This window comes from Furipterus horrens, unplaced genomic scaffold (assembly GCF_987537825.1).
Source record: "Furipterus horrens unplaced genomic scaffold, mFurHor1.1.pri manual_scaffold_8, whole genome shotgun sequence".
Lineage (NCBI taxonomy): Eukaryota > Metazoa > Chordata > Mammalia > Chiroptera > Furipteridae > Furipterus > Furipterus horrens.
In genome coordinates this window covers 1,247,869-1,263,988 of record NW_028327178.1, presented here as the reverse complement: position 1 = coordinate 1,263,988, position 16,120 = coordinate 1,247,869, and the positions used below count along the sequence as shown (strand labels likewise).

The 16,120-nt window shown below is 63.5% G+C and overlaps 1 protein-coding gene across 3 annotated transcripts in view; it reads right to left on the bottom strand.

Annotated features, from left to right (window-relative positions):
- Positions 1 to 16,120, bottom strand: part of MBP (myelin basic protein) — a 62,130-nt gene that overhangs the window by 19,547 nt on the left and 26,463 nt on the right. For 2 of the 3 annotated variants that reach the window (XM_090285377.1, XM_090285376.1), the window contains exons 4-5: positions 9,698 to 10,128; positions 3,222 to 3,299 (exon numbers count right to left, since the gene is read on the bottom strand). In XM_090285377.1, coding sequence (XP_090141503.1) covers positions 3,222 to 3,299; positions 9,698 to 10,128 — 509 coding nt within the window. The remainder of the gene's footprint in view (positions 1 to 3,221; positions 3,300 to 9,697; positions 10,129 to 16,120) is intronic. The other variant, XM_090285378.1, reaches the window with a different exon arrangement.

Below are 16,120 nucleotides of genomic sequence, written 5' to 3'. Positions count from 1 at the left end.
TCCGCTGTCGTACCGCACTGGGGTTTCACGGGGCGGGCGGGAGGAGCCCGACGGGCCTGGTGGGCCCTCAGACCTGCGGCGTGGGGTTCGGATCCCTGTCCCCCTTCCCACGACGCGGACGTCTCAGTTTTCACCGCTTGGGCCGTGGGGGCGGCTGCGGGTCCGAGGCTGGGGAATGTCTCAGGGAGAACGCTGTGGCCTCATGTGACCTCCCCGGGAGCCACGGGGGCAGAGCAGACGCCCTAAGGAGCCCGGTACGAAGGTCAGACAGGGCTGGGGCACGGAGGCCTCTCCTCGCGGCTGTCTGACCCCAGGGGCCCAGGAGGCGGGAGCGGATGGGTGAGTGCAGACCAGCTCCTTCCTCCCGTCTCAGGCACCGTGGGCGTGGGCCCTATTCATCCCCAGCGCGAGTCTGGTGGGTCCGGCTACAGCCGCCAGGCCCGGCTGACTGCGGGGGAGGTGCACGGCTGTGCAGACAGGGGTCCGCCTGTTTGCCACAGAGGGGCCGTCCCCCTGATGGTCCTCCTCATTTCTCCCTCGGATTTCTTGCTTTTCCAGCTTGCCCGCCCCTTCTCAAGTGTGATTTCACTCACCCACGCGGTGCCCCTCTCCCACCCCCACAGTCACGTACGTCACAGCCCGGGGAGCCCTGAGCCCCGTGTGAGGCCCGGGTGCCGTGCTGGTCTCCTGCCGCCGAGGGTTTCCCCGGAGGGGCCGGCGCTTGAAGAACCGACAGCAGGTGCCACGTGTTTCTGGAAAGTCCCGTCTCCGATCCCAGGAGGTGGGTCCTCCTACGCTTCATGCTGCGTCTGCAGACGCAGAGACAGGAGGAACGCTCGGGAAGGCCAGGGGACACAGGTCTTCTTGCCACTGCTCGGCGTCACCTGCGGGGCTCAGAACCGCCAGGAAGGACGTTTTCGGTTCGGAGCCGCTCGGCCCGACCCCGCGAGCTCCTGCTGCTGGGGCTCAGCCGTCCCGCCCATGGCCTCGCCATGGCTCTGTTTCCTCCGCAGGACCATGGCAAGTGGCTCCTGTCCTGGAACCTTGGGACAAGCTATTTTAAAACCATTTACAGCCAGTGGCCCTTGTATCCATTCCCCGTGGCTGGTGTTGTTAAAACTGCTCCCCAAGATCCATGACCACTTCCTGGGATGAGGGAAGAGTCTTCAGGGATGGAGGACACGTTCAACGCCGGCCGGAGCTCCCTGTCGGGGAGGAGATGGCGGCGTCCTCACCCAGAATGACCCGGGCGGCAGAGACGTGGCTGCAGCACGGCCGGCCTGCCCTCTCCGAGCGCACCTGCTGGGGAGACACTTCCAGGGAAGTCACAGAGCAGCAGGCACCTGCCAGAGGGGGCTGCCGAGAGCAGGATGTTAGGATGTGGCCCTTGAACACTTCACCATCGGTCACGACGGGGGACCTGGCGGCCTGCCTGCCTCTCCGAGCTGCGTCTTTGTCTTCAGCTTCAAGTCACTGTCTTCGCCGCCGCTGGTCTTAATAGACTCGCGAACACCATTCACAGGCACGCACCGCCGCCCACGCCTTCCTCCCGTCTGAACGCGGCAGCGACTGCTGTCCCCAGTGGGACTGAACAAGTAGAACGTGCCCCGTTTGCACAGACAAATGTGAGGGTTGGTCTGCGATGAAGATGTTGGGGACCGGGCAGCGGCCTGCCATGGCCACATAATCATTGGGAAGGGAAAGCGGAGCACTGGGGTGAAATTTCCTTAATGCCCCTGAGCACTCTGGCCGCTCGCGCTCCCCACTGTGGTGACTGGGATGTCGCCCCTGCCTCTCCATGGGGCCTCTGCTTTCTGAGAACAGGACGGGGCCGGGGCATCCAGCTTGTTCGGGGTGAGGGGAGTGTCGGCCTCTTCTGGGACTTCAAAGACCAGGAGCTCTGTGTGGCCTCCTCTGCGGGCCCGCGGGGTGCGTCCGGTGTGGGTCCCTGTAGGGGGCCGTGTGCCTCCTCACAGCTCGGCCCACCCAGGAAGGCAGGGGCTACCTCGCCTGTCTTCACTGGGTCATTGGGACCAGGCCCGCCTGTCCCAGGGCCCGCAGGGGCCTGCCACCTTCCTCGGGGGCGGGGTGGTGGGGGCCCACCGAGACCCCTTTGATGAGCAAGCAGAACCACACCTGAAGCTCAGTTCAGGAGGAACACAGACCTGGGAGCAGCGTCCTGCCCAGCCTTGTGAAGCTGGGGGGAGGGGGACAGAGAGTCACAGCCCCCCTGTGGCTCCGTGGACTTGTCCCTGTCAGGAAGCCCACAGGCAACCCTGGTGTCAGGTGACAGGGAGGGGCTCCGGACCACGTGCCCACTCCCGCCAGCGCTGGGCTCCCCTCGCTGCCTGAGACCCCCCGGACTGTGCGCCCTGGGGAGCAGGCCCGTAGTCTCTCACAGGCGCCCCTCCAGCACAGGGGCGCAGCCTTTAATGCATTTGAAGAGGTGGGGCCCAGTCACAGCCGGCCCCCCAGTCATGTCAGGACGGGGCTTCCTGTTTCCATATCAAGCATGTGTTTTCCACCTTTTCTACCTGAATTTTCCCAGGTACCCAAGCGTGGTGCCTGCTGTCACCTCAGTGTCACCGGTGGCAGCAGCGTGGGGTGGCCGCCTGCCGTGCGTGCAGCCTGGCTCAGGGCTGACTTAGGGCCTTCTCTGTGTCACCTGTCCCCTTCCTCCCTGCTGGCCACACGACACTAGGGCTCTGAGCAGCGGCCGCCACCACGCACGGAGATGGGGGACAGATCACACCTGTGTCTGCCGGCTCCAGGGAGCTCCGCACCTGTGCCCACGTCCAAGGGCACCGTCCTGGCGGGGGTTTCATTCAACTCATGTCTGAGAGGGCTCCGTGTCCATCAGGAGCTGGGGGCACCGGCAGGAACGGGCCACCATCCCAGCCTCCCCTCGGGTCGGCGCTGCCTTGGCCCTGGCCCCGTGGACTGGCCCTCGGTCCGTTCATCCCAGGGCCTGCCCACTGCCTGGTCCTGACCAGCAGCCCTGACCCACGCAGGACCGGCCCCACCCAGGGAGGGCTGGGGCGGCTGCTCCACCCGCTGGGGGCTTCTCTCTGTCCTCGCTTTGCCAAGCCTGTCTCACAGGCACCATGTAGGAAGACCCGCTGTGCCCCCTGGACAGGACCGCGCCACGACGGCACCCACACCGATGGGAGACCGTGGTGGGGGGCGAGGCGCAGGCCCGCGGGCGGCTGGCACGGACTTACCTTATACATGTTGCAGAGCCCGGGCGGGCTGCGGGCAGGAGGGGACAGCGGGCTCCTGCCCTGCTTGAACCAGGGTACCTGCCAGAGGGACACAGAGTGGCCGGTTCAGTCCATGAGGCCACAGCCCCCAGTCCTCCAGCAGCGTCCCCTCCTGACCAGGCTTGGCCAGGCCCCAGGTGGGGAGGACGGGTGGGCAGGGATGGACGTTAGAGGACCGGGGAGGGGGTGAAGATGGACGGGTGACGGGCCGTGAGAGGCGAGGGATGTGGGGGACACCGGGAGGGGCAGATGGCAGCTCCCACCCCAAGGGCTGCAGGGCGGGTGGATGTCAGAAGAAAAGGAACAAGAGGAGGACTTGGGGAGCAGTGTTCCCTGGAGCGTCTCTCTGAGGCCTGTGCCTAGTTATGTGACCAAGGTCTGTCAGCGTCGTCGCAGGCAGCAGCCGGCACGGGCTCTAGGAAAAGTAAAGAGAGCCGCCTCCAGCCGATGCAAAGCCCGGGAGGGCGCTCTGACGTCTCAAGAGGGAACCAGGGAACATCAGTTTATTGCCAGAGTCTGGCTTTCCTGCCTTTCACAGCAGGCGCGTCTGCCTCCGCTTGGGATTCGCAAGTGACATCGCAGCTGCTCTGCAGGGCTGATGGTGGCCGTCACGGTCGAGCCTGTCAGTGTAAGGACATCAGGAGTGACAGGTGCCCAGAGCCACCCCAGCCGGCCACGTGGAGGTGTGGGCTCCCGCGGACATCCTTCCTTGTTGTGGGGGATGCTTAGGGGCCTAATATTAATTGGATTTAATATTCCTCCTCCCGAGCAGCACATGGACTCTCACTCTGCTGTCATACATCTTCCTAAATTGGATTTGCTGCTATTTCATCAGCTCCAAGACAGTCTCTGCCGCCTTTAAGTGGCGTGGTGGAGACAGTAGTACTACAGGGTCCAAGTAAAGGGCCTGGAAGTCCCTCTCTAGAGTGTCTGCAGCAAAATGGGGATCGAGAGAGAGGGAGAAAAGGAGAGAGAGAGAGAGGAAGAGGGAGGGAGGGAGGGAGAGGGAGGGAAAACCTTGCTGTGGCCAAGATGCCAAACTGGTGTCCCAGGTATCCAGGGAGCTGTTGAACTGGCTATGGGTGGAATGGACGTTTAGTAAACAGGTTAACTGCTGGTTATTCGTGGAAATAAGCTGTAGTTAGGACACAGGAACACGTCATCACATTCCAGAAACATCTCTGCAGAGTGAGCCCCTCGGCACCCAGAGGAACATCCGTGGGGCGTGAGCTTGGCCACGCCGCTGACTCGCGAGACTAGGTCCACGCGGCCATTGCTCTGCCAGCCACGCACGGCAGCCTTGGTTCACAGGGCTGGGATGTGTGCAGGGGGGTGGCATACTGTGGACTCGCGTCACTGGCTAAGAAGGTGGGGTCTCCGCCAAGACGCGGCCTGGCTGTCCCTGTGGACAGTGGTGACCCTCAAAAGGTGGGGGACCGGCAAATGCACGTTGTACACGTGGCCACCGGCCAAGCAGAGTTTTCTAATTTATCTCTCCCTGACGTAAGCTGGTTGGTGGACTGGCTGCAGCTCTCAGACGCCGGCCCCGGGGACAGGCTGGGTGCAGGAGAGGGGGCTGAGCCCTGGCTGCCCGTGGCCCCTGTCCCAGCGGAGCAGGAGGAGACCTGTCGCTCCGTCTCATGAGTGGCACAGGAGCCCTGCCCCCGAGGAAGGCTGCCGAGGCTGTGGGCAGGGACAGCCCTGAGCAGGAGCCCTGCTTGCCACACCCATGCTGGTGGGAACCCTCACAGCGGGCCCCTTTTCTTCACCTTTACCCCCTTTTTACTGTTTTCTATGATGTGGGATGACTTCGAGCATTTAAGAGCAGGGACGGACATTGCAGAAACTTTTAGGACCACACCGCTCAGACCTTGAGAGAGACCCCCAGTCCCTACATGCGCCGCCCTCCATGAGTCCCAAAGGCCCGTGTGTGGCTTCCCTGTGGACCTGCAGATGACAGGCCCCTGGGAGTCCCGGCTGAGCTCCCAGCACCCCCAGGCGAGTCGGTGGCAATGGAAGGACACGGAGAGGGGCCGAGTGGGGACAGGGCCGGCGCGCGGGCACCGGGTGGGAAGCCCAACCCGAATTCACGACGCCTTTGCTCCGGGTCCCGACCGTTGCCACGCTCACCTCTCGTCTCCGGTGCTCGTCACCACACGGAGGAAGAGCCACCCCCGCACCCCCCAGGTCCTTGCTTGTCCCCCCACCTGTGCACACTCAGCAGAGTGGTCGAGTGCCCGGCCGCAGACCCGGGAGAAAGGGGCTATTTAGGGCCACTTCCCTGCATTTGTGGGGACATCAGGCAGACGGGGACGGTCCCAACAGAAGGACCGACGTGGGCCTGCAAGCGGAGACAGAGGAGGAACGTCTCCGGGGAGCAAGCAGAGGAGCCGTGGCTGCGCGTCCCCCACGCGGTGCGGTGGCTGGGCCCGCGGACTCGCCTGCCCGTGGCCGGCGCAGGGCCCACGCGGACACCGGCAATAAACGCGCTTCGTGAGGGAGGGACGCGGGAAAGGAGAGCGTGGGCGCCACGGGCGGTTAGAATATTTAACGAGTTCAGAAGAGGCGGGAGAGGTACTGCAACGTGTCCCAGGGTCGCACTGGAATATAGTCGCCGGGAGGCGGTCCCCGCTCGATATGGCCATGGAGCAGACAGATGTGTCACGCAGGACGCAGCGCAACCTCCGCCCGCACGGGGCTGACATTCTAACTTCGCTCTGTCCGCTCAGGGGACAGAGGACCACCGAGGGGCGGGCAGCCGGCAGGACCCAGGGGGGCAGGTGGCTGAGCGGGAAACGCTGATCGATCACGGATGGGGCAGGGGCTCTACAGAAGGACACCTCCAAACGCTTTTGTTGGGGCGCAGGAACCAATACACTCGCCGCCACATTTGGCTTTTCTCTAGAAAGATCTCTCAGCAAACGGACGCACTGAGTGGCAGGGTCGTCACCAGGGAGACTCACACGGGGACCCCAAGGGGACCCCCCCCTGTGGGCGGAGCCACGGAGCGCAGGTGAGCGCACTGCCGCTGGGCGTGGCTCGGGGGCTCTGCGCACGTGGGACGGGGATGCGCCCCTCACCGCCTTCCCGCTGCGTCCTGCGCGCCGTCTCCCCACGTGCCCGCCCCGCGGGGTTACAGAGCGCGCTCCGCAATCAGGGTGTCTCGTTAACAATGAGGAGTGAAGTTGCCGTGGCACTGAAATGTGGCGAAATGGAGTTAAATAAAGTGCAGGGGGGAAGGATCGGGAAACAGAACCCGGGGATTCACCGGGGAGGCTGACCTGACCTCCTGGCACGGAACGACAACGCTCTGACCCCGTGCGAGCCGCCCCCGAGGCTCAGAAGTGACGCCGAGTCACGGACGCTCACCCGGGGCGCGTCGCAGGGCGAGCAAGCAGATTAAATGGGTCAGGGAGCAGGACAGGAGCTGGCTGAAGCCCCTCTTCAGAGGCGAGCCAGGATGGAGGGGCCGATCCATGTGCTCCCGCCTGGAAACTGTCTCGTGAACCGTCCTGCTTGGGGACGAAGAGGGACAAGCTCGTTCCACAGCTCAGGTGTTTGGGCTCCGGCCGATGAGGCTGGGCGGCCGAGGTCCCAGGCCTGTCCCAGGCCTGTCCCAGGACTGAGGCTAGCGGCCCAGGCTCCGCAGGGACAGGAGGGGGGATGGGGCCGCACACAGCCACCCTGTCCACACAGAGCTGGGCACTCTGACCTTTGCCCTCCATGCCTGGCCCTCGTCCCAGCTCCACATTCCCGGGGGCAGGGGCACCGGGGCCGCGGCCGGCAGCGACCCTTTCCTCCTCCTCCCAACAAAGAGCGTGTTCTCCCCCAAAACGCTTTTCATTGCGGCTCTCAGCGGATCGCGCCTCCGCAGGGAATTCATCAGGCGCTTCCCTTGAATGTCATGTCCCCGCTACACAGAGGGTGGGTGTTGGGTGCATTCCCAGCACCGGGGGCGGCTCTGGCCCAGGCCCAGCTCGGGGAGGGGTGTGCCCCAGGGCAGCAGCGCGCCTGTCCCTGGCTAGGCATCACCCCGAGGTGGCCCGCACCCCTCTACCAGAAATCCTGCTCTCACGGTGGCCAGAACAGCCGCTTCCCCAAACACATGCCCGTCGGAGCTGCCTGCCCACCAGGGCTGCGGGCGCCCCTTAGCATGTAGTGAGCCTGAGCCGATGACCTTATACACGGGAATGGAAGGGGGCAGTGGGCGCCCATGGACAGTAACCAGGCCTCTGGGTTCCCTTCTCCCCAAGCTTCAGTCCAAGGAACGCCCTGGCACTGAGGGCGCGGGCCGGTCTGATTTACTGATCGAGCAAAGCAAACACAAAATCAAAACCAAACCCCTCAGCAGCCCACCCCACCCCTCCCCGGGGGCCTCCGTGGCCTGTCGCTGGGCGTCCGGTGTTTCAAAGCAACTGGGACCCCACACCCACCAGGGAAGCTGAACAGACACGGCCAGGAGTCCTCACTCACGCTGTGGGCACCCACCCCGCACAGGGGGTGTCGCACGGTGACCCTGCAGCCTCTGGTGGTGTGGCCGCCAGAGCGTGAGGCCGGTCATTTAAAAATCTTCCTTCAACTGTCCGCACTGAACACAACGGATACGTTCAAAGGTCTGAAACAATCACTTAAACCTTGTTTTCACTTTTAAACAGCTGCAAAAACATTTTGATTTTTCTGGATCCCTGAAAATCTAGCCACACTGTGTGCATAATGGGAGTCTACTTCTGAAACTAGAATCTTTTTGATGAAAACACTGGAGATTTCAAGCAATAAAGATAGAAATCCTCATAAAGGAAGAAAACACGTGCGCATGTATCCATTTTGCAATAAACTCACAAGGATTCAGACAAAGGCTTTCACACTTTTATTTTAACTTAAACCACAACCCTTGATTTATATTATATGCTCTTCAGACACTTTTTCCTTTTCTTTTCTTTTCTTTTTACACAGTTTAAATGCATTTTGCCTGCTCTTTGGCTTCAGCAGAAATGGCAGGGGTCAGAGGTGGCCACGCTGCGTGACTGGGCCGCTTTGCGTAGGCGCACCCCGTCCCCACGCGGCGGGCTCTGCGGGGCTGGGGGGTGGTGCTCGGGAAGGCAGCTTGGGGTGACGTTAGCACTGAAATCGGTCAGGTGCCCCACACCCCAGGGGTGGGGAAGACAGCCCCAAGGGAAAGGAAAACAGCTACAAACAGACACAGAAAGGACCGACCAGAAAATGGGTTCTGTAAGCCAGGAACATATAGACAGTGTCATTCACCCAAAGTCATGACAAGAGCCCCGTAAGAGACCAGGACCCCGAGCGGAGGTGAAGAGCGGCCGGTGCCTGAAACCCCGGGGACCGAGACACCCGCACAGCAGGCGGAACGGACACCTGTCCCCTTCAACAACGTCACCACCGTCAGTCACTTCAGCATTGCAGTCAGACACAAGAGCGAATTTCAGAAGCTCGTTAACTCTGAGAAGCCCGGGCTTTCTGGGAGGCCGTCCCCAGGCCCGGCCCCTGCCCCCCGCTCCACGCGGCGGCCTCCCATGTTGCCGTGGGCCCTGGGAACGAGCCCAGTCCCCGCCGGAAGTCAAGCGGCATTTCACGCGCCTTGTGCGTGCACCCAGTAGCTGGCAGTTTTCTGCAAACCTCTCCTCCCGCCGTCACCCAGCTCCTGACACACACGCCCTGCAGTCCCTGTCGGGGTGCCACCTCGGGGTTACTGCCACACGGGCCACATGGGACCTATTCATCCCGGACGCACGATGGGCAAGGCGGCCACGCAGGAGTGTTCTTCCTGGAGACACATTTCAATCTACACAATGGTTCACTAATGAAGCTTCCTAGGCTCTACTCACAGGAAGGAGAACCACAGAATAACAGTTTTGATTCACAGACACACTCGTTTCTCCCCCCCCCCCCCCAGCCCCCTAAACAGCTCAGAGGAGGGAGGTTGGCTCAGGGCGGATTCAAATGTCCATCCAGCGCGCTCCGAAGGCCTCAGTCACGTTATTGTTGCAAAGCAGCGCAGAGCGAGCGGCGCTCAGTCCAAGAGAAAAACGAACCAGCCCGACATCAAAGCCCAAAGCGTGCGTGGGCAGCAGAAGCCAACTCAGCCCCAAACCTAAGACCCCGGCGCTCCGAGGATGGATGTGGCAGCACGACCACCCCACCCCCCCCCGTCACCCCAGGGTGCAGCGGTCACCCTGCCCTGCATGCCCAGGCCACCTCCTGACGGCCGCCCCTTGTGAGGAGGGGGAGGAAGAGGATGGTTAAGTGGCGGCAGCAGCAGCAGCCCTGCCCCCCCCCCCCCACGGGTCTGTAAGCATTTCCAGCAAAGACAACGCCCTACCGGCCAGGAGCAAGTCCTCGGGTGGGGGCCCCCCGCCACCGCGGCGGCCCCTCCTTGCCTGTGAGGCTAGCCTGCTCCTCTACTCCTCAGAGCTCACCTTGCCCCGCTTGGGCACACCCCTGTCTCCTCCAAAGAAGCGCCCCAGGGAGTCGAGGAGGCCCGTGTCCCTGTGCCGCGGGAGGAAGGCGTGCCTGGCGTGGTCCATGGTGCTAGCCGAGGCCAGGTACTTGGACCCGTGCCTCTGGGAGGGCCTCTTCTGCGACGCCATCCCGTCCGCGCCCTCGGCGGTGGCTGCGCTGTCCTCGCGGATGGTCTGGAGCTCGTCTGACTCTGAGGGCCTGTCTTTGAAGGTGTTGTCCTCCCTCCCCGGGGCATCTCGGGAGAAGAGGCGGATCAAGTGGGGGCGGCCCCCGGGGTCAGCTGGGTTGGCGTCCGGCCAGGCATTCTTTGGGTCCGCTGTGCGCTTGGAGTCTGTCACCGCTGGGTCCCGAGAGGGGGTCCCATTGTTCGGGTCTGCATCTGCCTCTCCTGCGAACAACAGAGAGAAGTGAGGACGGGGCCGTGCAAAGCCGAGCGGGACAATGCCGCTTTCACGGCCGGCCCACCAGCCTCCTACAAAACCCCCCGACTGTCCCCGGCCGAGAGGAGCGGCGTGGCAGCCCAGCCCGCCCAGCACAACCCCGGGCCGGGTGCCCCGGCAGCAGCCCTGTGTCCCAGCGGCCCCGGCAGCGGCCTGTCCCCCCACATTTGGGACCGTAGGTGAGGCTCAGGGAGCTCCTGGAAGGAGCGGCGGAGCTCACAGTGGCCCCATCCGACGTCCCCGGGTGTCTCCCCTGCTCCATTCGGAGGCCCAGCATGGCAGGCGCCTTTAGGGACCGTAATGATCTAAAAGCCACCAGCGCATAAGCTGAAATGTTGGGAGCATTTATTTGACAAAAGGTATTTCCTGTGTTCTCGGTCAAGGGAGCGTCCCGCCGCCTTCGGCAACCCTGCCTTAGAGCAGCGGGGCACTTGGCGGTCTGCGTCCAGACCCCACGGACCTCGTGCCTCAGAAACGCTCGCTCGGGACAGGCTGACCTGGCTGCTCGGCCGGAGGCGCAGCAGTGAGGACACGGGCGTGGGGACGGGCGCGTCCCTGTGCCTCTGACGCGGTGCTTTTTGTAACAAAACACAGCAGTTCCCTCAGAACGGCAACACAGCCGTGCTGCTGCCCAGGGTCAGGGTTCAGTGAACAGCACGCGTGAGCCTCCTCTCCGAGCGTTACCACCTGTCCGTGAAAAGTGCGCTTTGCGCTCACTGTCCAGTGACGTCTCCCATCCACCTGACTGTCCTGCCACCTGCTCACTGGCGTTTACCCACCGTGTCCCTCCGGCCCTCCCCCCGTCTGCCCCCCACCCGCCCGACCCCCTGCGCCCGCCCATCTGCTCCTCCACAATTTATTGAGGACCCGAGAAGTGTCACGCCCTGCGCCAGGTGCCGGGTTTACAGAGCAGCACAAGGTACGCTCTCGGCTCATGAACACAGATAAAAATGTGTGAGTGGGTTGAACAGTGTCCCCCAAACTGTATGTCCGCATCCTAGCCCCTGGTACCCACGAGTATTTGGAAACAGGGGCTTCTGTGGGCGCCACAAGCTGAGACAGGGTCGGACTGAAGGAGGGGGGCCCTGGCCCAAGGACTGCGCCCCGAGGGCAGGTGATGTGGACTCAGACACACGGGAAGAGGCCCGGGGCGGCGCCCACGGGGACTGAGCTGACATGTCTCCCAGACAAGGGCACCGCGGCTCCCAGGAGCACCGGATGGCGGGAGGCGGGAGGCAGGCCGGCCCTGGAGCTTCGCGGCGCGTGGTCCCCCCGGCAGCTTGGGCTCAGTCTTCTGGCCTCCAGACCGTTGTTTCAGGTCGCCCAGTGGGAGGTAATTTGTCACGACAGCCGTGGGGAATGGACATACATGCGATTTCACACCATGTGATAATGTGAAAGGACACAGAGCAGGATGCGGCCGCAAGGTCCCTGGAGGGACATCGGATGAGTGAGGCTGAGACCGCAGCACCCGGGGGCGGGGGCGGTGCTTCTGTGGAGGGAAGGACACTCAGGACGGGCCTGCGGGGTCAGCCGGGCGTGGCCTCCAGGAAGAAGCAGAGAGGCTGGGGCTCAGGAGAGGTGAGGCGGGCGGTGGCAGCCCCTCTGCCAGGCGGTGCAGGGCTCCGCGGGTGAGCCAGGGGCCCCCCAGGGGTGACGGCGGCACGGGCAGGCCTGTGTCAGGGACCAGATCCCAGGAGGAGGGGCGCTGGGGCCACAGGTGAGCCCAGACGGGCGGGGCTGCCGCCAGAGGAGAGGAGGCTGCCTGCGTGGGGGCCGGAAGGGGACGGACTAGGGACGGTCCTTTTCCTTTGCCACCCCTACTTGAGAGGTCCGTGTATGCACAGGACATATGTCTACACACGTCTAAACAGGTTTGTGGATCCACAGCACACACCTCCACATGCATGTAAACAGGTTTGTGTGTCCACAGCACACACTTCCACACATGTGTAAACAGAAGGCCCAGGGCCCCGCACTGGTCCAGAACATCACAGGGATCATGAGTGACAGTCACCACGCCGCCGGCACAGTGGCCTCTGTTTACAAAGCAGAGCCACTTCCGCCCCACGGAGAGCACTGGTGCCGGCGAGTGGGGACACAACAGGCAGACGGTGGCCGCGCTCCTGGGAGAGGCGGCAGGTGAGCCCCACACAGCCTGGGCCTCAGAAACACGCGCAGAGAACACACGTGCCTCCCATGACCACTGGTTCACCTCGGCCGCGGGGGAGCATAGAGCGGCAGGGGGTGCAGGCAGGGACGCGAAGCGAACTTACAGTTTCCCCGGAAACAGCCCGATTTTCCAGCTGGGCCTCGGCTTCCGTGGCCGACGACAGAGCCTGCATTGTACCGGGTTACATGCCTTAACCAAACACGCACGCATCGGAATACTAACATGTTCCCCACAGTGCGGCTTTGTGTCCCTGCGCAGGGTCATTGCTGAGGCGCAGAGAAGGGCCTCTGTACCCGGAGGGCAGCTTCTCCCCGAGCACAGGGGTCGGGAGAAGCCGAAAGCTGCAGACACGCAGCGCTTTGGAGGGCCGAGTGCGGTTTTGATTTGTGAATTAATGTCAGCTTCGATCACAGGAAAGCCCAGCTTCTGCTGGCACTGCGCTGCCAGAGCTGAGCCCGTGACGCGCGGACGTGATGTCACAGCAACGCCACTGACCACATGCCCCTTGACCTCATGGCTAGAGTGAGCCCCAGCCAATGTCGGTGTCGTTGTGACGGTGCCGATACCGCCACGCAGGCTGCGACATCGGGGATGGTGTCGGCTATTTGAAGAGAGGGACGCTGCTGGCATGACTGAGGGGCTCCCGCTAAAGGCTGGTGGCCCGACTTACGCCCTGCGTCCGGCCGCTCCGGCCCACGTCATCCCCCGCAGGCAGGCAGGCAGGCGCCCGCCTCCCGCGGCCTCTCCCCCGACAGGACTGCCCAGACCACCCCTGTTCCTCTCCCCCCTTTGCCACCACCGGCCGGGTTTGCTGCATCTCCACATTCTATCCACACAGCTGCTGTGACCCCACAACTAAGTGTCCCAGGACGAGCCCCCAGCTCACGCCCGAGTGGCGGCACCAAGGACACCTGCGCCCGCCTGCATTTCCTTGGTCTCCAAGGCACCTGGCAGGTACGCCCTGTTCCGTGTCCTCGGGCATCGCTGTCCTGTCAAGGCCGCGGTGGCCTGACGCCCTGTCCCCGCCCTCCACCCCAGAGGCCTGCTGGTTCTGTCGTGGTCAGCCCCGCAGAGCAGCTGCCTCTGTTTCCCTAAATTGCTTCCTGTCTGCTTGTCTGTTTTCTCAGCTGGCGGAGCCTGCGCGTCTCCGGCCCGGCAGCGGGGCCGCGGGCCCTGGAATTTGCCCGAGTGGGCCAGGGCTGAAGAGGACCCTCCTTGTTTGCAGAACACTTCTGTCCCGGGCGGGCTTGCTTGGGGTCACCGCGGAGGGCGAGGGAGACAAAGGCCTCGGTGTGGCATGGACTTGCTGTGGCAGAAATTCCGCGTCCGTGCGAGGCACGTGGCCGCCCGCCCGGCTCCCGCAGGGGTTTCTTCAAAACCTTCTCACAAACGAGTCTTATCAACCCACCCAGCGCACAGCAATGCTGCCTTTGTGTGCCCAGAACATGTAGCTTTTATTTTCTCTAAATAGCTCACCCCTTGAGCCCTCCCACAGCAGGGTCGGGCCGGGGGTTCCACTGCGCCCCTCTCGGGGCCTGAATTTCTGCGTCACGCACAGGATGGCAGGCCGCACGCCTGGCTTCCCCGGCACAGATGGCGACAAGATAATGAGGTTGCCCCAAAGGAGCCCGGCATTCACGCCGGGTCTGGGCCCCGTGCGCCTCTGGCCATTCCCACAGTCACTTTGTTCTGACGGTCGTGACTCTACACGACCACAAGGAAGCAGGCTGTCCCCAGCCCCGCGCCCAGCCTCCAACCGGGCCGCGTTCTCCCCCTGACCTCGTTTTGGCCCTTCGTCCCTGTGGTCCTTCCAGAAGGCTCCGAGGGCCTCCCACCGGGTCCTGAGAGCAGCGGCAGCAGGTGTATCCTGTGCGAGGAGGAGGCCGCGCCCTCCCCTCCGGCCTGCGTGGGAGACCCAGGCGCACCTGATACGAATGTCGCACCTGAAACTCCTCTTGGGGTTGCTGGGCTGCGACTGGGAAGAACCACGTTTCTGGCCGAGGGCTCAGGCCACCACCTCTCGCCGGCCGTCAGGTCCCCGCAGGCTGCTCAGGAAGGACGGTGCGGCCCAGGATCAAGCTCCCAGTGCAGCCCAGGGTCGCTATGGCGCAGGGGCCTCTTCCTGGGTGCCCGACAAGGTGGAGGAGCCCAGTCCTGGCCCTGGGCAGTCTCAGGTCCACTCCCCACTGCCTTGCGCAGACATGGGCCCATTGTCCTCTCTGGGGACCGAGCAGAGGCCGCATGCTCCCTGCTCCCTTTTGTGGGGTAGACCTGCCACAGAAAAGCAGAAACACCCCCCCAAACAACGTGCCCCCCTGCCCCCCCGACAGGCCGGGTGGAGCCAGCACAGCATGAACCGCGGGCCGCAGAGCCTCAGGTCTTCCCCGTCTGCCCTTGGCTGACAGAGCGCGCTGGCCTCTGTGACCTGCGGTCTAACTGAAGCTCTAAGGAGCACCCAGCCAGTGCGGCCTCAGTGGGACCCAGAAGGGACCGTTAGAGCAGGACAGCCGCCGAAGCCAGAGTCTGGGCGCCAGAGTGCAGGCGCTTCGTTGGCCCGCGTCTGCACCGAGAGCCGACGCCGCGGCCCCAGGCACCTGCGCGGGCGAAGCGTTGTGGCTTCACACGGAGGCAACTTCAAACAGGTGGCCCTGGCTTCATGCCATGAATACAGTCAGTGACAATATTTTTAAACAAGAAGATTGTGTGCCCAAAGGGGGTCAGTCCTCTGGGGTGCGTTACATTCAATTCAGACGGCAGGGCCGCTCGGGAACCCGGGCGGGGCCCCGGAACCAGGCTCAGGCTGCGAACGTGGGTGAACGGGACCCCGGGCCTGGCTGGGGGGGCGGGGGCTGCTCTGCGGACAGACTCGCCGGGGTCGGAGGGAGGGGTCAGCAGAGGGAGGCAGGAGCCCTCGCGCCCCTTTGTGCCCGAGAAGCCAGAGGGGGAAGGACCGGGAGGAAGCCCGGAGACGAAGCTGCAGCGCCTGTTCTGTCCCCAGAACAAACGTCACAGGCCTGACACTTCTGTAAAGTGCATTTGTGAGCCGGGCGATGGCGGAACTCCCGCGTCACCTGCCCGCACGGGCACGGACCGCCCTCCCACTCTTCCTCGCTCTTCGTAGAGCGGGGGCGCTGCTCTGCTCCTTAGGGGATTTACGAACACGGAATCACGTGTAAATGACAAAGCGCCCGCTACGGAGCTGAAACGCGCCTCCCCGACCGCCACGCCCGCGCACGTCCTGCCAGAACCGGTGGGCAGAGTTTTCTCACGTCACCTTTTCTCTCCCTGTCAGCTCTGTCGTGTGTTTGCTGGATGGTCACATAACACAAGATGGTTCATTTGGAAGAACTGCCCCTCAAAGTCTTGGGGGGAAAAAAGCCAAAGCGGTTCGTGCAATAGCACCCACGTTGTCTGTCTGTGACCAGCAAAAGCTGTGACATTGCTGCTGATTGCAGCTTCGCAAACGCTAGTCCGGGCCGGGGCGGCCACCGTGGGGTAAAGAAACACCAGGAGTCGCCGTCAAAGGGACGCTTCCGGCGCCCTCTCCGGAAGGCCCGGCTGCCCGGCACTACCTGCTTTCTCCCCAAGTTACCGAGTGGAGGGCGGGGGGGAGCAGCAAGCGCACGCCGCCCACACCCCGCCGAGGACACGCGTGCACAACCTGACACCGGGCACGGATGCATCGCTTCGCTCCGGCTTTGTGTCGCCAATGAACAGGGAGGCAAGTTCAGACTTAACTTTTGCCTGGCGCCCCTTCTCCTGGCTAA